The 20891-nt window shown below is 36.4% G+C and overlaps 1 protein-coding gene across 4 annotated transcripts in view; it reads left to right on the top strand.

Moving 5' to 3' along the window:
- The first annotated feature begins 302 nt into the window (after positions 1 to 302).
- DLGAP5 (DLG associated protein 5) overlaps positions 303 to 20891 on the top strand; it is a 40670-nt gene continuing 20081 nt past the window's right edge. For 2 of the 4 annotated variants that reach the window (XM_074213282.1, XM_074213283.1), the window contains exons 1-9: positions 304 to 433; positions 7910 to 8173; positions 9328 to 9539; positions 13108 to 13170; positions 16551 to 16632; positions 16736 to 16837; positions 17147 to 17223; positions 19103 to 19398; positions 20311 to 20435. In XM_074213282.1, the coding sequence (XP_074069383.1) occupies positions 7942 to 8173; positions 9328 to 9539; positions 13108 to 13170; positions 16551 to 16632; positions 16736 to 16837; positions 17147 to 17223; positions 19103 to 19398; positions 20311 to 20435 (1189 nt within the window). In that variant the 5' untranslated portion in view covers positions 304 to 433; positions 7910 to 7941. Of the gene's footprint in view, positions 434 to 7909; positions 8174 to 9327; positions 9540 to 13107; positions 13171 to 16535; positions 16633 to 16735; positions 16838 to 17146; positions 17224 to 19102; positions 19399 to 20310; positions 20436 to 20891 lie in introns of all 4 variants that reach the window. The other 2 variants (XM_074213281.1, XM_074213280.1) reach the window with 2 other exon arrangements.

Below are 20891 nucleotides of genomic sequence, written 5' to 3'. Positions count from 1 at the left end.
CCCTGAGTTTCAGTATCTTTGCCCTGTGGGCCGAACAACAACAGAGACAAACCAAGCACAGTTAAATAAGCGATGGAAACGACGGGAGCCGTCTCGGCAGCTACCACCACCTCCGCGGTACAAGCAAAGCGCAGCGCCAGGGCCCAGGACAGGTTTCAAAACAAGCTCGTCCACTTTGGCCCCTCCCTGCGCATGCGTTCTTTCCTAGTTTCCGGGCTTTCGGCCAATCCGTGAGGCCCCGCCAACCGGCCAATCAGGAGCTTTCTTATAAACGCCACCAATCATAAGCTGGAGGCGGGAAATTTAAGCGTCCTGGAGGTGGGCCGTCATTTTGAAAACTGGGCGTTTCCGGTTCGGGGCAAAAGAAGTGTTTTTAGAACTTCATCTGGACGGTGTCCTCGGATCCTTTTTAGTGAAGAATTGTGTTTCGCTGGTAGGTCTTTCCGGAGGGCTTGGCGGGGGGGGGGGCGGAAAATGGTGGGGGGAGTGCATGGGGGGCTAATGTGGGGCGGAGGGGGATCCGGTCTGTGCTTCTGCCCCTGCAGGGGGGCAGTTTGGAGGCCCCGGGGGGCAGGGCCTCCGCCGCTGTGTGCCGGGATGATGGTTGTAGAGAAGAGAGAAGCAGCCAGTTGCTGTTTAGCCCCGCCTATGGATGCCGCCAGGCCGGGGCCAGAGCGCGTGCTACAAACCCGTGGGCTGGCCCGATGACCCGGGCAAATCGCTGAGCCCCTCGGGCTTCTAGACGGTTCTCTAAGGCCGTACGCTGCGGAGGTGGCGCCCAGCATCGCTGGTGGAGGGGATTTCTTATCTTTCAAATCGCTAGTCTTGTCCCTGTCATGTTTTTGTGGTTAGGTCATTTCAGTCCCGACTCTCCGTGACCCTCCTTGGGATTTTCTTGGGAGATATATTGGAAGGGTTTGCCTTTTCCTTCTCCAGCGCATTTTGCAGATAAGGAAACTGAGGCAAGAAAGGGTTGAGTGGCTTACTAGGTTCACAGTGCTAGTGTCTAAGAGTATTTGAACTCAGGTCTTCTAGACTCGGAGCACTAATCTTTTGCATCTACACTCTCAAAAAAGGCACTGATTTGTGCATACCCATTGACTCACAAATACAACTACTAGGCTTATACCCAAACCCATTTTTATAAAAATATGTGGAGCACCACTCTTTGTTGAAGCAAAGAACTGACAACAGAGTGGATGTCCATCAACTGGAAAATTACTGAACAAATTTTTTATAAGTGTTATTGAGAATTAATATTTGAGAAAAAGATTCAGAAACAGGGAGTGAGCTACTTAAATAATGACAACATGGTAAAGAGAAACTGTGAAACACTTAAAAACTATGATCAATGAATGCAATGACTCCAGAAGAATGACATGAATCTATACTTGCAAAATGAGACACAAAAAGTGGCTGTATTTGACAAACTTTTTTTTTAGGTTTTTTTGTAAGGCAAACGGGGTTAGGTGGCTTGCCCAAGGCCACACAGCTAGGTAATTATTAAGTGTCTGAGACAGAATTTGAACCCAGGTCCTCCTGACTCCAGGGCCGGTGCTTTAGCCACTAGGCCATCTAGCTGCCCCTTTGACAAACATTTTGAATAACTCTACTCAGACTATAAGGGAGGTTTTTCTACCCCTTTAGGGGAAGGAAGAGGGGATTGGCTAGAAAGTAGCAATAAGTGGTCTCCAAAAATTAACAAAATAAAGTGTCATCTCTGTACATGTGATGGGAGTCATATTAACAATACTGATTACCTAGAAACTGGCATCAATTACACAATGCCCTCCTTCATTGTTTTATATCATGGGTCAGATAGGCAGTGTATATACACAGAATCTTTTCAAAAGAAACAATTCAAATATCAATATATTATGCTTCAGCTGAAGCAAATGGATGTGATTATATCCTCAGCTGTAATCAGGATAGGGAGGTGTTTTTTTTTTTTTTTTTGGAAGGGCACAGTTTTAAAAAAGCAATGAATAAAAACCAGGCTATGCATACAAGGCTGATTCAACAATATAAAATTATAAATATAACAAACATCATTAAAAACGATATCATTCTTATATCAACAAATGAAGAAAAAGGCTTTTTAATAAAATGACAATCTGCCATTAAAAAGCATAGGAATGGGGGCAGCTAGGAATGAATAAGCACCGGCCCTGGAGTCAGGAGGACCTGAGTTCAAATCCAGAATCAGACACTTAATAAAAGTTATCTAGCTATGTGACCTTGGCAAGTCACTTTAATCCCATTGCTTAACAAAATTAAAAAAAAACCTAAAAAAAGCATAGGAATGATGCATTCCTCCCTATGGTAGATAAAACCAAGCACTAACTAGCTTTAACTGTATTGAGGTTTGAGAATATAGGAACACCAGTACTCACTAGTGGAGCAGTGATCAGGCCCTTGGCCTCTGAGTGGATTGTTCCCAGTAAAACCTTCTTAGGGTTAATATTCCTGGTGAAGTCGTCTCAGGGTTGAAACTAGTTTGGCAGAAACTAGTCATAGACCCACATCTCATACTTGTATACTAAGAGAAGGTTAAAATGGGTACCAGACTTAGACATAAAGGATGATACCAAAAGTCAATTAGGACAACAAGGAATAGTTATGTCAAATCTATGGAAAGGAGAGGAGCTTACTTTTTATTTATTTATTTGTTTATGTATTTATTCCCATTCTGCACAATGTTCTTCTATACATCACCAAAATATTCCTGTTCAAGAGCAAACATAATACCCCCTCCCCCACAAAAAACATAGACCCGCATGAACGATAAAGCAAAGGGGAGAGAAAAAAACAAAATTAAATAATAATAATAATAATAATAACAATAATAATTGTAGGTATGGCCAGGCGGCGCAGTGGACGGAGTACCGGCCAGAGTCAGGAGCACCCAACAATCACCCAGCTGTGCGACCCCACACAAGCCACCCCAACCCCATTGCCCTATTAAAAAAAAAAGCAAAAAAAAGACCCAAGATAAAATAAAATACTACTAATAATAATAGTAGGGGTGGCTGGATGGCAGACAGATCACTGGCTCTTGAGCCAGGATCACCCAGGTCCAAATTCAGCCTCAGACACCCAAGGGAGAGGAGTTTATGACCAAAAAGAGAGAGACTATAAATTGCAAAAATGTAATTTTGATTACATTAAATTTAAAAATTTTTGCACAGATAGAAGCAGTGCAATCTAGATTAGAAAGAAGTGCAGAAAACTGGAAAACTTATTTCCCTGAATTGACAGTCAAGCAAGATTATATGGTCCAACAGGATCCCCTCCTCCCTATCATCCCTCTCTGTCATCTCATTGGTTAGTCTTCAACCTGTGAGAAACTACCCCAGCAACAAAGAAAAGAATGAAAGATTTTCATAAAATATTACTTCACCATCCAGATGGTGAGAACCTTCAGGAGTATAACTATCTTATTGAAGTAAAGTAACTTGTCTTGGAATGCCAGGTCTAGGAACAGTCTACTATCCTCCCAGTTACTAGAAATATCCTTATCGAGAAAACAAATGGCATTACAAGTCTCATTTGGAATGCAAGGTCTATCTTCTAAGAATAATGGTTTGGTTTTCTTAATTTTTTCAACCCTGAGAGAACTTCACTAAGAATATTAACCCTAAGAAAGTTTTATTGGGAACATTCCACTCAGAGGCCAAGGACCTGATCACTGACTTTTTTGCACCAGGGCCTCTGGTCTGACAGCTTGCCCTCTGCATAAGGGTAGTCTGGCCTGGTCATGCCTGGCATGCTATGTGTTCTGGGATTGGCAATTTGCCTGCTGTGCTGATGCTGGAAGCTTTTTAAACTGGCTTAGCCAGGATCTTGGAGATTAAGTTGCTGATCTATGCTATGGTTAAGAGCTTCCTGCTGGCTTACCTTGACATCACTTGCACTGGGCTAGGCTGCATTCCTCTTTTACCTAAGTAATATAGATCTTTCCTGAAGTCCTAAGTTATATAAGCTGGAAAATTGTTCACTTCATCTTTTTGTGGATTCTGTTGCTCCAGAATTCTATTAAAGACTTTGATTTAAATGTTATTTCTGAGGGAAACTGAGGAGAGCTCTGACAATTTCTTGTCTTCTCTTGGCCGTCAATTTTTTTGGCCAGACAATGGGGTTAAAGTGACTTGCCCCAGATCATACAGCTAGGTAATTAAGTGTCGGATTTGAACTCGTCCTTCTGACTCCAGGACTGGTGTTTTATCCACTGTGCCACCTAGCTGCCCATTCTCTTGGCCATCTTTCCCAGTGAATCAATAATAGGCATTTACTAAGATTCTTGCTGTACCTTAATTATTCTATTAATTTATTCTCATTCTCTCTCTCTCTCTCTCTCTCTCTCTCTCTCTCTCTCTCCCTCCCCCCCTCTCCCTCCCCCTCCCCCCCCTTTAATTTGTGGGAAGTATCTGTCCTCTAGAGTTTTAGTTGTATATTGCATCAATTTTGATTCTTAAGTTTTTTCACCGCTGTCTTGCTGTACAATCTTGTCAATACATTGTTCTCCTAGTTCTGTTCACCTGTGCATTATTTCATACAAATTATCCATTTCCCCTGCAAACAGTCCTTCCTTCCATCATTTACTGTAATTCATTTCAAATTTTGTGGGATAAAAATCCACTTAAAAAAATATAGAGACTTGGGGCACCTAGGTGGCACAGTGGATAAGAGTACCCGCCCTGGAGTCAGGAATACCTGAGTTCAAATCCGGCCTCAGACACTTAATAATTACCTGTGTGGCCTTGGGCAAGCCACTTAACCCTATTTGCCTTGCAAAAAAAAAAAAAAACCCTAAAAAAAATAGAGAGACTCCACTGAGCAAAAAAGAAAAAAAAAGTTTATTTTGGCTTTTCTCGAGAAAAAGGCACACTCCAAGTCTTACAAAGGTAGTGAAGATCAAGTTGCTGCCCCAATTGACAGTGCAGCAAGATTATATGGCCTAACACAATTCTCTCCTCCTCCGCCTCCCTATCGTTCTTCTCTGTCAATTCATTGGTTAGTCTTCAGAGTCCCATTCTACTTGTGAAAATCTACCCTAGCAACAAAGAAAACAATCAAAGGTTTTCATAAAATATGACCTCACCATCCACTTGGTGAAGATAACCTTCAGGATTATAACTATCTTATTGAAGTAATGTAACTTGTCTTGGAATGCATGGTCTAGGAATAGTCTGCTCATCATCAAGCAAGAAGAGTCTTATGAGCTTCTTTAGAATGCAAGGTTCTTCTTTTGGGAAAAAGTCTACTATCCTTCTAGTAGTCAGTAAAAGTAGTCTTAATCAAAAGTTAGGAGAGTGAGCCACCTGTTTGGAATACAAATGGCTTTCTTCTAGGAAATAGTTTAAGAATAATAGTTTGGGGGTGGCTAGGTGGTGAAGTGGATAAAGCACCGGCCCTGGAGTCAGGCGAACCTGGGTTCAGATCCGGTCTCAGACACTTACTAATTACCTAGCTGTGTGGCCTTGGGCAAGCCACTTAACCCCATTTGCCTTGAAAAAATAATAATAACAATAATAATAGTTTGGGGTGTTTAGATTTTTGCTTATTGGGCTAAATATGAGATCTTATGAGTTCTTGTATCAAACCTAATTTATTTTCTAGCTTTTGTTAGTGAATGTTTGCCAGAGAAGTTGTAGTCTTCAGTTTATCAAACACCATATTTCACTGTATTCTTTCAGTTCTGTATATTGTGGACCTAATCTGTACCATTAAATACTGTTAATGTGCATCCTTGCATTATCCCTATTTTACTGCAGGAGCTGCAGTTTATCATTCAGAGAGAGAGAGAGAGAGAGAGCGCACTTATTCTTGACTTTAGATAGATACTATTTAACATATTAAGGAAAAGTTCATTTTTCCTATACTTAGTGGACTTTTAAAAAAATAACAACTGCATGTTGAGTTTTATCAAAAAGCTTATTCTGCATCTACAGTGATGATATGGATTTGATTGTTATCAATATGGTCATTATTTATAATTTAATTCATTGAACCAATCTTTCCTACTTGATCAGAATGCACAATTTTTGATGTGTTGTTATAAACTCTTTGCTAATGTTTTCTTTTAATTCTAACAAAGGTCTTTAAGACTTTTAAGACTCTTATTTTCTTCTGATTTATCTCTCAGCCCTTATTCCCCAGCATGTATTCTATCATCCATTGACACTAGACTCTTTACTGTTCCTCATCTACAAAACTCTATCTCCTGAGTGGTCATTTTCACTCCTCCTTTCTTCCCAACCTTCCTTCAAGACTTGGCATAAATCCAGTCTTCTATAAAACACACACACACTCACACTTTCATATTTATCAGCCTTTTATTTTTCTGTGGCCCAAAAGACTCTAATACAAGCAATTTTTGAAGCAGTAAATATTGATTACTCGGTGAAGCTAATTTTGTAATGTCTGTTGGGAACTGTGTGAGATAGACACTCAAAGGAATCAAGAGTCCAGAGTCTGAGTCAGGGAGCAGGAAAGTTTATTTTTCTTTGAAGAAAAAGGATACATCTCCATTGCAAAACCAGGAAGTGTTCAAGAATAATAATTTGCAGGTCATTTTTATAGTAATTAATATACTAATAGTATTATAGTAATCTTCTTACTAATATTATCCAATAGATACAGAGCAAATTCAATCCTCATTTTCCTAATTATATAGCTAATCTCTATTAGATTTTTAGAAAGTCATAGTTTTCAATCACTTATTACTATAATTATTCAGAGTCAATCTATACCCTATAAAAAGTGAAGTTCTACAAACCCTCAACATGCATTTCCTTTGACCAAATTAGAAGTTACCCAACCAGAAAAAGGAGTAAATCTAATTTTCTTAAAATTACCTCATTTTCCAAGAAGTGCAGGTGCTATGGAAACCAGATAGTGTTTGTCTTTGTACTTTCTTAGTGACCCCCCCCCCCCCCCCATGATAAAAGGAAGCTTCACTTGAAGTTCATCCTTACCACCTGCATAAGAATTTTCTTTCTACATATGAACAACAAAGCTCTAGGGCAAGAGATAGGAAGAGAAATAACTGTAGACAACATGAAATCCTTGAGAATCTATCTCCCTAGGCAAAAGCCCAAAAATTGTATGAAGGAAGGTTTCTATGAGGAAACTTCCAGAAGATCATCTCTCATTGGAATCATGGTAGGAAAAAGACCCTCATAAATAATGTGCATATATGCATAAAAATGAAATTCATAAAAGTAAGTTGAATGATTGCTTTTATATACCCAACTTTGTTTTTGCTTTAGATGCATGAAATATTCTCCTGTGTAGTCAAGAAAAGCCTAGGCACCTAAACTGGAAGAGATCTAAAACTGGTCTAATGCCAGGGAAAGAAGGACAAGAGGGAGAGGAGTATATATGTGTGTGTGTGTGTGTTCAATTTTAAAAGGTTTTTACTTGTGTTTTTTTAAATTGTCAATGATTTACTACTACTCAGTATGGAGAATAGTAATTTGTAATTCAGAACTTCTACAGTTTTGGTACTGCCAATAAGATTCTATGGAAGGATATTGAACCTTTTGGAAAAGCACCAAAAAAAAAAAAGACAACTCATTTGGCATTTCCTGAACCATAGATACCAAAAACCTCAGTGGTCACGTGCCCCTTTCTCACCCTTATCTAGCTACATACTTCCTTTTCCATTTTCTCAAGTTTGAACAAATTAATTTAAAAAAAAGCTTTAGAAATACAAACTTGTCCCTAGTGTTGATTTCTTACTGTTTTTTTTATTTCTTATTGTTTATTTTTTGTCAGTGATACTAACAAACTATTGCTATCATTTGGGATGTGCCAAAAAATATTGGTCATGATAAATCCTTAAGTAACATAAGATTATAGACCACAAAATTTAGATCTCAGTAATTTCTTTTTTATATTTATCCAGGAATAAGCATTATTGTTTATTTTTGGAATAAAATGGCATCTTCATCAGTTCCTAATCGCTACAGAAGAGATGCAAGCACAGAAATGATAAGAACCAAAGTTGCTCGCCGAAAATCAGTTACCTGGAAGGAAAACAGATATAAGAAATATGAACAGAATAGACACTTTGGCTTAATAGATGTTAATACCACAGCCTTGGAAGAGAGAAGTCTTCCTCCACTGGATGAGACTGTTGAAAACATGGGAAAGGATACTGTCAAGCCAAGTGAGTATAGCTTATTGTAACTGGGAAGTCATTGAAATCTAAAGGGTAATTCCCTTCTGTGGAGAAGGTAGAACTTTAATGTATCGTTTCACTTAAACATTTTGGGTGAAAAGTTTTTAAATATAGATGATGTAATGAAGTAAAAACAGCCACTTATAGGAATTCAGTTCAACAAATATTTATTAACCAGCCACTAGATACAATGCACTATGCTAGATAGTAGAGGAACAAAGACAAATTATGCAGTTGGAGGATTTGGCCACTGATAAGATGTTCAAGAGATGGAAGAGTTAGTGATTTACTTTAAGCTTTGGTGACTGGGAGGGTGGTGGTGCCATCAATATGAATGAAGAATTTTAGGTTGTTTGGAGGGGTGTAGAAGGGAAAGTGATGATAAATTCCATTTGGGATATGATGAATATATGAAACATTCTTGAAGAGATGGCCAGGTAATTGAAGATGCAGGGCTAACATATCTAGTCCTAGATTGGGTTAAGAAAGAAATGTTGCAAATATGAATTTGAATGATTTGTATTGAAGTGGCATTTGATGCCAGGATCCAGAATCAGTTCACAAGTGGTAAAGGGTGTGTGTGCAAGTATAATTATATGTAATATATTTAAAGTATATATAATACATACAGAAATATGTTTAGAGAATGCCAAGGACTAAGGCTTGGAGAATGTTACAGTTAGGGACCAAGACGAAGAAGGGAAGGAATCTAGAAAGAAATCAAAGACAAAATGAAATCAGGGGAGCATCATTTCAAGAAAGTCAAGGAAAGAGAGAACATCAAGGCTATTCAACAGTGTTTGATAAGGAACTGAGAAAAGACCACTGAGTATGGAAAGGTAAAGGCAACTTGAGGTATTTAAGGATGTGTTTTCAGTAAAATCATAAGTTAAAAACATTGAAAATTGTTAGTTGGCAAATGTAATGGGTTTTTAAAAGCAAATAAAACATTGGCTCTTTTCTTAATTGAGAGGACTTGGGGTTGGACAGAGAATGTAAAAGGTTAGGAATAACCTTTCTGAAAGTGCAGGAAGGGATGACTTGCACAGCTGTACAAACTGGCCTCCTACCAAGTCAGTTTACTGAAGCTAGACAATCTTTTTTGGTTATCTTATATGTTGTATTGCTTCTTTTGTCTTAAGAGTTAACTATCAATAGTCTACGAGAGATGTTGAGTAATCAGAGAAAGGAGATGCTTCAGCAATATAAAGAGAAAAAGCTGCTTGAAAAAATGAAAGAGCAACGAGAGAGAGCCAGAGGAGGGGTATTTAAAGTTGGACTTTACAGACCTGATCCTCCTCAGTTTCTTAAAGCTCCTCCAAGGCAGAAGACAATGAAACCAGAACCAAAGAAGGTAAACTGACATCTTAAATGGACAAAAATGAGCTAACTTGTATCTTTATGGAAGCTTAATAACATAATAGTAGTACCTCACAATAATATAGTGCTTTAAGGTTTGAAATCTGATCCTCACAATAATCCTGGGAGGTTAGGGGCTATGATCCAATTTTACACATGATAAAATTGAAGCAAGTAGAATTTAAATGACTTGCCAAAGGTAACACAGCTATTAAGTGTCTAAAGCTAGATTTGAAATCAGGTTTTACTAACTCCCAAGTCCAATGCTCTCTCCATTGACATTGAGCTACCTCTAAATGATTACAAATGATAAGTGCATACTAATTTAATGAATTAAGAGACTATAGGAAGTTTCTATTCTAAGATAACCTTGTTTCCTATAAGGAATATTAGAAATGAGATTTTTGGGAGACATAAAAAGTGAGAGGCACTAGAAGTATCAAAATTTGTAATTAAAAAGTCTAAATGTAGGTAGAAATAAAAATTAGCCTTTTAATGTTTAATGGGTTATAATAGTTTGTAAGTAAAATTTGAATAGCATTCCAGAAGATAAAAATAAACCCGCTAGCCACTCTAAATTTTAATTAATTTTTCCAAGACTTCCAAAAAATATTGACACATTTTTATCCAAAGTATTACTTTTTATTTCTGTGAATCAGCATGTAAGTTTGTATCTACAAAAAGATTTTGTAGGAAACACTGCATATACAACGACGGCCTTTTAAGCTGAGTGAAGAGTTAATGAGTTCTCTCTGGTTATTCTTTTGTTCATTAAAAAGGATTTGGAAATGAGAATATACAATTAATATCTGTTTTCAGATAGAATATTTTACTCTTCTAGACATTGAAATGCCAAACTTGTGAATATAAATTGCAAGAAGACCTCACAAAACTATTTGTTAAAGGCAGAAAAGTATTGGATTAGTTTATGTATATAAAAGATAACACACTTTTAGAAAATAATCTTTCTAGACTAATGAGCTATGAATTATATTCTTGGAGTCCTTGTGGATTGTTTTGTGAAGGACTCAATTCTGTATTCTAAGGCCAAAAAGACCAACATAATGGACATCATTAGGAAAGATTTTGAAAGCAAAGCAAATCATCCTATTCTAATGAGAAATGCGAAAGGAATCGGGTGGCGTAGTGGATAAAGCACCGGCCTTGGAGTCAGGAGTACCTGGGTTCAAATCTGGTCTCAGACACTTAATAATTACCTAGCTGTGTGGCCTTGGGCAAGCCACTTAACCCCATTTGCCTTGCAAAAAAAAAAAATCTAAAAAAGAAAGGAATCAAAGATAATAAGAATCTTTGAATATATATGACACACACACACACACAGTTCTGATCTTTGGGCCTTACAAAAGAGAAACAGAACCAGAAGAGACCCAAAGAGGAGCACTTAAAGTAATTAATTCATATTTGACAGGTATCTCATGAGAATAGATTCCAACTCTTCTTCCTCTGTCAGTTATGGAAAAAACTAAACTAAGCTGACATAGTTAATATTTTATTTTTTTTAAGTAGGAATGGATGATTTTGCTCTGAGCATGTTTCCCAAATGACTATATAGTATTTGGAAAAATATCTTGAAACATGATTGAAGCAGTTTTATGACACATCAAAGGGAATAACAAGTACTTCACAGAGGACACAGTAAGTTTTTAAAACCTCACTAGTCCAAGCTTCTACTGAAACAGTATCAAGCATTTAAATTGATTAGTTGGATTATGATTCATTTTGAATTTCAGATGTCCAAGTGGATCACTAATCTTTTGAGGTTAATCTTATGTAAGCAATCACATAATTTCTGCAGCATAAGCATCAGAGTAGTAGATTGAGATCACTGAGTCCATTCACTAGAACATGCTATTATATATGTTCAGTGTCATGATAGTAAACTCCCTAAATAACAATATCAGTGCTATAGATTATGTTTTATTTTATGCATCATCTAAAATTTATTTAATTTGTGACTCAAGTAAATTGCCAATTTGTAAATTTAATTTACCCTCAAAGCTAATTAACTATCAAAGTACTTTGAATGACTTTCTACTTTTAAATATATCAAAATCAGAGTAGGAGTTGTGATATTTTCAGTATGTTGACTAAAAGTGGATGAAAACATGCTGTTTCGTGTTTGTAGATGAACCATAACCTTAACAATATCAGGAAACACACCAAGTTATTGCTTATCCTTTTTGAACTTGCTAGGGTCACAAGCTAGTAAGGTTGAATTGAACTCAGGTTGCCCTGACTTCAGGGCCTATGCTTTATCCACTGAACCACCTCACCACCTTTGCCTATCCTTCTAATTACAAATCTTTTTGTTGTTTGGTCTGTCTGATATTAAGTGATATTCAGAAATAGTCCTTATTACTATAATTAAAAGGGGCTATTGGCAAGTTGAAGACTTAAAGAGTTCCAGAGGTGGGAAATGATGAAGACAATAATTACTTTAGTTTTCCCAAGAACATCTTGCCCACTTGGGCTACCAATCTTTTAAACATAAACAAACAAACAAAACAAAAACTACTTTGCCTAATTAGCAGTAGTTTTTCCCTGGCATCTGAAAGGGAAGTAAATTTAGCTTTCACGGGGAGAGTTTAATAGGGTTGACAATAAGGGGAGTGGAATTCAAGTTTCTTTGCTACTCCTGGAGATAGGATAAATACAGGGACTATGGTGAGGGGATGGCATTGGAGGCAGAGCAGATTCTCACCTCTGATTGTGAAGGGTTAATTGACTACGCCTGGTGCATATATTAAACTGTGCTAAGTGTATGCATATATTCAACCCTTCTCCATCAGAGTGACCTCACCTGCCACTCCTTCACCATGTGTTCCTGTTCCAGTTTTGTATTGCCAGAATTGGGTGTTTGATCCATCAAAGCCTCAGTGATGTAGAATCTGTCAAACTTCTGTTTGCCTTTAAGTGTTTACATTTGCATAGTGATCAAGTTTTTCTTCTCCAGTGGTAAGAAAATGTGGAAGGTTAAAATAGTGACACTCTACTCCTGTCCCCAAATGGAGGATTAGAAGAACTGACAGGGGAAAGCAGGATGAGTAGCAGGAACTGGAAGAAGTAGAAAGGACAATTTAGGGTTGTTTTAAGACAGGAATGAACAAGTGAGCATCTTTCACAATCATTCAGTGGGCTCCCTTGGCAGACATTTTCGGACTCAGCTTCACTTGCTATCTTCTAGAAAGAATCCTGTTCTGGATAGATATTCAGTTAGATGGTGTATAATGTGCCTTCCAGTTCAAAGATTCTCTGATTCTAAATAAAATGACTAGTTAGATCCTACTATAGAATTATTGGTAATACTTCCTTCTTCAAATATTTTAAGAACCTGCATTTAAAAACTTTTGGGAAATTTATTCCTTGTTCAGAAAAGCAAAAACCTTAAGTAGATAGGTGGAATCTCTTTTGTTCTCAGTTTCATAGAATAGTATTGAAAAGATGGAACATTAATTTTTTTTAAAAAGCGTCCAGTAGTACATCTTGTGATTATATTATTATTTAATTTTCCCCCCTCAATTCTTTTGGTTTATCTACCCTAGGCTATTCAAACCTCTGTCCAGATGACAAGGTCAAAGGCCAAGAGCCAAATGGAGCAGCCAAAGGTATTTTAAACAGTGTTGCAAGTCTCTTTGTTGTCTTTTCAAAGAATGAGTAGTAAATTTTGCATATTTGTAGATTTTTATAATCTGTAAAGTAATGTTAATTTTGTGAAATCTTTATAACAAGTATCTGCAAAAAGATCACCATGAAAATAATTGCAGCTTTTACATCAACATTGGTTCCTAAAGAAACTAAAATGCTAGCAAAATTCTATAGAGAACTTGATAAGACCTATAAAATCAACATATATTCTGATCTTTGGTAACTTAAATGCAAAGTAGAGGATAGAAAGAATGGAAAGAAATCTGTGTAAAACATTATTCATGAGAAATTATCAATATTTATAATTTATTAAAGCCTCATTCTTCTATATCATGAACACTTAAAAAAATCCTACATGCCATACATGGTGAGCATCTCAGGAACAGAAAGAATAAAACTGACAAAGATTTGGTAATGACATGGGAGTTAACCTGATTTAGCTATCTTTGTACAGTCTAACCTAATCATCAACTCAAAATTGATAAGAACAAGATAAGAATTGGTTTTTTTTTTTTTTAAGAAAAGAAAAATTAGAAAAAGATGAAAGAATGGAAAAGTAATTATTAAACTCTTAAAGTAAATTCTATGCCAAGCAATAAAATTACAAGGAGAAAAGCGAGTATTATCAAACAGTGGATCCCGATAATTTCCATTAAAGTTTTTATTTATTTTGAGTTTTACAATTTTACAGTACCACCCCCCACAGAAGGCAATTTGTCAGTCTTTAAATTGTTTCCGTGTTACACATTGAGTGTGATGAGAGAGAAATCATATCCTTAAGGAAGAAACATAAAGTATAAGAGATAACAAGATCAGACAGTAAGATATTAGTTTTCTTATTGATGATTTCAAAAAGTATTTAATTCCTTAGAACCAAACTGCTTTGCAAGCTCTTATGGCAAGGTTTCTTTAATCTCTACATCAAGATCATTCATATTTCCTCAGAAGTCATAGCAGAAATTTCCCTACTCAGTGACCCTTGGTCCAAGAAAATATCAGGTGAGGCATAAAACAGGGAGATATTTGCTTACCAGATGTGATGGAGGCAATCCAAGGCAGAGTTCAGGTCAAGGTCTATGAGTCTTAATGAAAAAAAAAATGTTATTTACCTCAAGAAGGAGAACTGGTATTGAGATGAACTGATGAACTTTGAATGCAAATTGAATTATAATTTTCTTTATTTTTCTTTAAATATGGCTAATGTGAAAATGTTTTGTATGATTTCACATGTATAATTGATATCTTGCTTGTTGTTTCAGGGTTGAGGAGGGAAAGAGAAAGGGAAGAGAGAATTTGGAACTTAAAAAAATTTTTTTAAGGATCAAAAATAAATAATAAATTAGAATGTTTTAGAGGGAAGAAGGAAGAAATAAAGAAATAGACACACCATGTGGATGGTGGGGTTCTCCAGTTTCTTCTCAAGCCCCAAGACACTGAAATGTTTCTTGGTCTGTAAATACTCAAAGTAATTTGGTTTGTCCATTTGCACAGGAGGGATTAAGTGGACTAATAATATCCATTGTGCAGATTTTAACAGACATTTAAATACCTGGGACAGATAGTGGGCCTGACCCCAAGCTGGGCTTAAAATGAATAGCTCAAAGGTTGTGAAAGCAAAGGTCCATCCTTTTTTTTAATGCTAAAGGCTTGGGGGTTTTTTTTTGGGGGGGGGTTGCAAGGTGATGGGGTTAAGTGACTTGATCAAGGTCACACAGCTAGGTAATTATTAAGTGTCTGAGGCCAGATATGAACTCAAATCTTCCTGACTCCAGGGCTGGTGCTCTTTCCACTGCTCCACCTAGCTGCCCCTATGCTAAAGTGTGACAGAACAGCACTACCTCTCTAAAGAGCCAAAGATGAGTATTGTATAAAGGGCAATGGAGATAAATGCTGATGTTAGCAAGTCTGCAAGATATAACCAACGAAGAACTGAAGAAGAATAGCAGTAAAGAATAATGAGAAGAGAAATGCGTTGTCACATGACAAGAGGGCCAAAAGATGGATAACCAAAGTATACACTGGTGCCATCAGAAAGTGAGGAAGTCCTCCAGAATGGAGGTGGTGATTTCCTCTGTGATGAATTATTGGAGCAATAGAGACATCACTGGAGAGCATTGAGATCACAGATCCACTTAAGTTGTTTTTTTTTTATATTGTGTCATTTGAGGTTCAAAAACAACCCTGTTAAGAAAAATAGGTGATGGCACCTTTATTTTATTGATTTGGAAACTAGGGTTTAAGAATGAAGTGACTAGCCCAAGTTCATACTGTTAAGTAACAGTGATGAGACTAGAACTGAATTTTCTGATTTCTAGCCTAGTGTGTTCTTTCCACTTCATCATGAGATAAGCATAATCTGAGTTGTAAATGAGCAGTTAACCTGCAATAAATTAACCCAGATAGATGGGTCTTGATCTTCATTTAACAATAGTTAAATGTATTGGGATTCTATGTGTTGTAGGAGGGAGCTACAAAAACTATGCTTTGCTTCCTGCCTTTAAGGAAACTACCATGTGAGAGGGGAACATGAATTATATATTCAGTACCAGGAATGATAGAAATGGCGTTTAGTGAAGGAAGAAGCAGTCATTTCAACTCAAGGATGGTATATGATTTTGAAGGATGAGTAAACTTTTGGCAATTGTAGATGGAGTGGGAAGAAAGAATGTCCAAGGAGATTGAGAAAAATATCCAATAAAATTAAAGTGGAAAATGTTAAGATATTTTCAGGGTGTGGCAAAATCCAGATATAACCAAGGCTATGTATGTGAATGTACATACATATGAGAGTAGTGGGAAGTAGACTTGAAAAGGAGCCCACATCCCTGCTGTTAGGCCCTGAAGCCAAACCATGAAGGTGTGGCAGTCATTACAGGTCCTTCATTATCCAATGTCTATCAGACCTGTACCTTCTCCCTTAGCCTGACAGTTCAGTTGATGATGTTTTCCTTTGCTTTATTTTTCTGAACTTCGTAGATTTGGGTTCAGTATATTTAAAAATTTAGATCCAAAAATTTAAAGATTAGATCTAAAAATAAAGTATATTGCTTTGAGAGAGAATGGGTTCCTCTTTATTAAAGATCTTCACGTAAAGGCTGGATAATCATTCATCAGGTATATTGTTGAAAGGATTCTTGTTTAGCTATCATTTGGGCCAGTTGGCCTCTAAGATCCCCTTCAGACTCTGAGGTATTTATTCTTTCCATTATTATCCTATATCTCTTTAATTTTTGTTGTTGCTATTTATGGTTTATGTGTTCAAGTCCTCTGAGCTTATACCATTTTAGTGTAAGAACTCAGTTTAGCACCAAATAATTTTTAATAGATCTATGTTGACCAGGTAAATAATGGGCACAATATGGAAGCAGACCGATCTGGCCAGAAGCCAACTTCTGATTACCATTCCAGCAAAGAAAGGAAAGGTATGAAGATTTCAGAATGTAATGTGTTGATACTACCACAAGAAAAGCTTGCTGTATTCTGAGTAGAATTTGATTTCAATAAAAATAACTTTTTTTGTCATAGCTCTACAACCTGATATGAGAGTAACTAGATCAGCAGCTTCACAGATCCCTAAATTAGCTTCATCTCTTCCACTGAGAAAGCCAGTATCAAAAACTGTCAGTGGTGAGTAAAGTGTTGATCGTGGATTATCAGATAAACTGAAGTTTCTGGTCACTTAATGGTTTGTATAGTTAGTCTTTCAGATTGGAAGGGGTGTGGGCATGTTTTATTTTTTTAATTGTAGAAAAGGAAAAATTACTTGAAAAGAATATTAGCTTATTCTTAAGAGGAATGCTTTTCTCATTTACATTCTCATTTTGCAGAAGACTCTTCAATGATAATCCTTCCAAAATAAATCATTTTTATAATTTGCTTTAATAGCTGTACTATCGTTTGTCAAGTGAAATTGAATATTTTTATTTCATTTTTTAGGACACCGACAAGAAAGAAAAATACCACCTGAAGAAAGACCTCCTCCAAAGATTGAACTTAAAATGGACAAAATAAAGGTATGAATTTAATCTATGAATGAGTCAAATAACATTGTACTGTTCCTTCCCAAATAGAATGAGTGATCTTTAAGTCTGTGAATTCTCTGTCATTGGACATCTTTAAGCAAAGGCCAGAGACTGGTCATAGAACTGATTCATCTTCTTGAGCAGGTTGGATCAGGCAGCTAGGTGGAGCAGTGGATAGAGCACCAGCCCTAGAGTCAGGAGGATCTGAGTTCAAATTCAGACTCAGACAATAATAATTACCTAGCTGTGTGGCCTTGGGCAAGCCACTTAAACCCAATTGCCTTGCAAAAAAAAAAAAGAGTAGGTTGGATCATTTGGCCAATGAGATCTCTTAATACTTTATGTGGACCTTAGATTCTTTGGTGTTGTTCCCTTAGCCGGGCTCTTTTTATAAGTTCACTGTTATTCCCTCACTAAATTCTGGAATTTGGAAATTGGGGATGACAATCAGAGGTCATTGGAACTATGTTCCTGCCCCCAGCCTCAAGAAGAATATCAGCATCTTGAGACAGCAGGTACCTATCACACAGTAGGCAATAAGAAAGCAAAAATTGAGACTGTAGTGCAAGTTTGATTAGGTTAGCCTCATGTTCAGGTTTTTCTTTAATGATCTTTCCATGAAAGATCATGGTTGAGTCATGATCAAGACACTTCGTCTCTTGGCTACAGGCAATCTCTCTGGCTGTCTCCCAAACCTTCAATGTTATATCCCTTTTCTGCTCCAGCTGCTGACCACCCTGGCTTCCTCTGAGACCCAACAAAAATCCACTTTCTGCTGGAAGCCTTCCTTAACTCCTCTTAAATCTTGGACCTTCCCTTTGTTCAGTAGTTCCTGCTTATCCTGCAGATGACTTGCCTTGAATATATTTATTTACATATCTCCCTGTTATATCATATGCCCCAGGAGGACGGGGTCTGACTCTGACCTCTTTGTATTTCCAGTGGAAGGCACATATTTTTTCTAATAAATGTTTATTGATTAATTGGCCCTTTTTTAGGTATCTTAAGGCATTCAGATTTAACAGCTATACATGGTGATATGAGCCAGGAAGACTTGGACTCAGTACTTGCCTCCCATACCAGATATGTGATCCTCACAGTACTCTAAGACTTAAATTGCCAAGAAGGTTATCAACTAGCATTGGTAGATCCATCTTATCTGTGAATCCTTATGTCAACGAAATTATAGATCCAGTCACTATTTTTATTATCATCAGTGCTTTTATAAGAGGAGGATTGCTAAGAGGACAAAAAGGAATATGAAAATAGAAGACACAATTATAAATAAGAAACTGGATCTGTTTTATGTCCATTAATCTATCTCATAGTTCCAATAGCTCAGACTTTGACAAAATTTGACACTTTTGGGAGTACCAAGATCTGTGTTTTCTTGTATTGCTGCATGTGTTTAGAGGCCACAAAGGGAAAAGGAGATGTATTGATTATTTTGATAAATGGTTGTACAATATTATAGTTTTCCCAGATTTTCTAAAATGCCTTCACTTCTAATTAGGGACAAACATTCTGTCATTGAAATTGCTAACCATCACTTAGAATTACTTTCTCAATGCACAATAACCAGAAACTTTTGAATGAGGAGAGAAGAAAGTTCTGAGATTCCATTTGCATTGATAACTCCCAAGTAAAGAAATTCTTTCTACAGCTATAGATTGCCAGTTGTGCTATAGTTTAGTCCTAGAAAGCTGTCTGGAGTCACTGAGAGATTGTGATTTGTCCTTCCCATTCTCAATTCTTTAGTGAATTCATTTGAAGATACTCCATTTGCCATGGCCTAATATCTTCATCCATTTATTTAACATGTTCTTACCTAGTAACTATTAACCTACTATTACTACTTATTTACATCTAGGACCTTCCTTCTAAAGTTGGTGGGAAAGAAAATTCCTTAAAGAACCCACTTATTGAAGAATCTCAGACCTTTGGAAAATCACCAACAGAAGAAATTGCGGAATTTCTTGGAAAAAACTACTTAACTGAGACAAATGTTGCTTCCCAAGTGAGAGAGAAAACCTCCTTTGCACCTGAAAATTTTGTATTTCAACCACTAGATAGTCTAGCGAATTATAGAATAAGACTTCTTTCCCCACAAAAGGAACATACTTATGTGACACCTCGTTATTTATGGAGTCCTTTACAAACAAAAGAGTAAGAATTTAATTTTAATTATTATAATTTATTTTTTTGCTAAGTTTTGTGATAGACATTAGCAGTTTGTATTTTGTTTAGTCTATTTTTTTTTTAATAAGCACTACATACCTGTAATTTCTTAAATTCAAGGGGTATTTTTTTGTTCTTATCCTTCAAAAGATGCCTAAGGGATATTTCCTATGGATTTTTTTGGAAGAGTTCTGGGGAGGGAAGTACAGTTAGTCTTATTCTTCAGTGTCTTTGTTTACCTAGTAATAGTCAGAAACAATTGCTGCAGTGGTAATATTTCAGAAATACTTATTTGTAGAACTCACTTTTGAAGATTGAATACATCTCAAAAGAAGAAAACAAATGTCAAAATACTTTATAAGGCTAAGGAAAGCCAATAGAAGGCTGGGATTACAAGATAGTTACAAAGTTATTTTGCACTGGTAGTCAACAATTTTATCTTCCTTTTTTCTAAGGTCTTCTTTTATTAGATAGTAATTTGCTTTAGTAAGTTTCCTTCCTTCCTTCAGAGGTAACTACATGGATCAGTGGATAGAGTACAGAGCTTGGAGCCAGGAAGACCTGAGATCAAAATAGGCCTTAGAGTCACTTAATCTTTGTTAACCTGTTTGCCTGATCCACTAGATAAGAAAATGGCAAACCACTCCACTTATCTTTGTCAGGAAAACACCACACAGGCTCATAAAGAGTGAACTGAACAAGTTTCCTCTAATACTTCAATAAGATGCTAATTAATCTTAGAATTTCTTTAATTCAAAGTAAATATGGAAGATGTCTATAAGTAAGATTTTTTTTTAGAAAGGAGAAATTTTAAACAATATGTAAATTCTATTAAGTAAATATATCAAATTATGTTTATTTTCCAAGGTGCCTAAAGTAATTTTTTTTTTGTTCTTTTAGTGAAAATTTGCAGGAATCAAAAAGAGAAACTTTGAAAGAAAGTAAAACTCACTGTAATACTCCATCTCAGCAGGATTTGATTGATTTGCAAACTCCTCCAAGATCCCAGGAAATTCTGGATAAAGGTATAATAAGTGAACTTATTAAATCTTGTTCTGTTTAGAGTACAAGTTATTAAAACCTGTTTTTAATTTCTGCTGTGTGATTCAGAATTAGTTCGTAAAGAAACCTTGAAGTACAGAAAAGAAAATATTATTAAAGAATGGTGATGGAGACAGAATAAGGAAAACCAACTGAGAAATAATGAATGAAAGAAAAAAAGAATCACGACTAAATAGTATGGAGAAATAAAAGACTAAAGGGTTATCATAGCCTTGAATGTCTATCACCCACAGAGATTCACTTCAGTCTTTTATCCTGATAATCTACATTCTGTTTCTCTAAATCTGTTTTTTTTTTCCCCAATCCCTCTTAACCTCTTTTAGTACTTTGCCTGGCTATCATTGCTAGTCTGAGTATACTCTTTTCCCTTCCCATTCTCAATTCTTTAGTGAATCAGTTTGAAGATTGATTCAACTCTT

The sequence above is a fragment of the Macrotis lagotis genome, chromosome 1 (assembly GCF_037893015.1).
Source record: "Macrotis lagotis isolate mMagLag1 chromosome 1, bilby.v1.9.chrom.fasta, whole genome shotgun sequence".
NCBI lineage: Eukaryota > Metazoa > Chordata > Mammalia > Peramelemorphia > Peramelidae > Macrotis > Macrotis lagotis.
The sequence above is the reverse complement of the archived record's forward strand: the minus strand, read 5'-3'. Positions and strand labels throughout refer to the sequence as shown.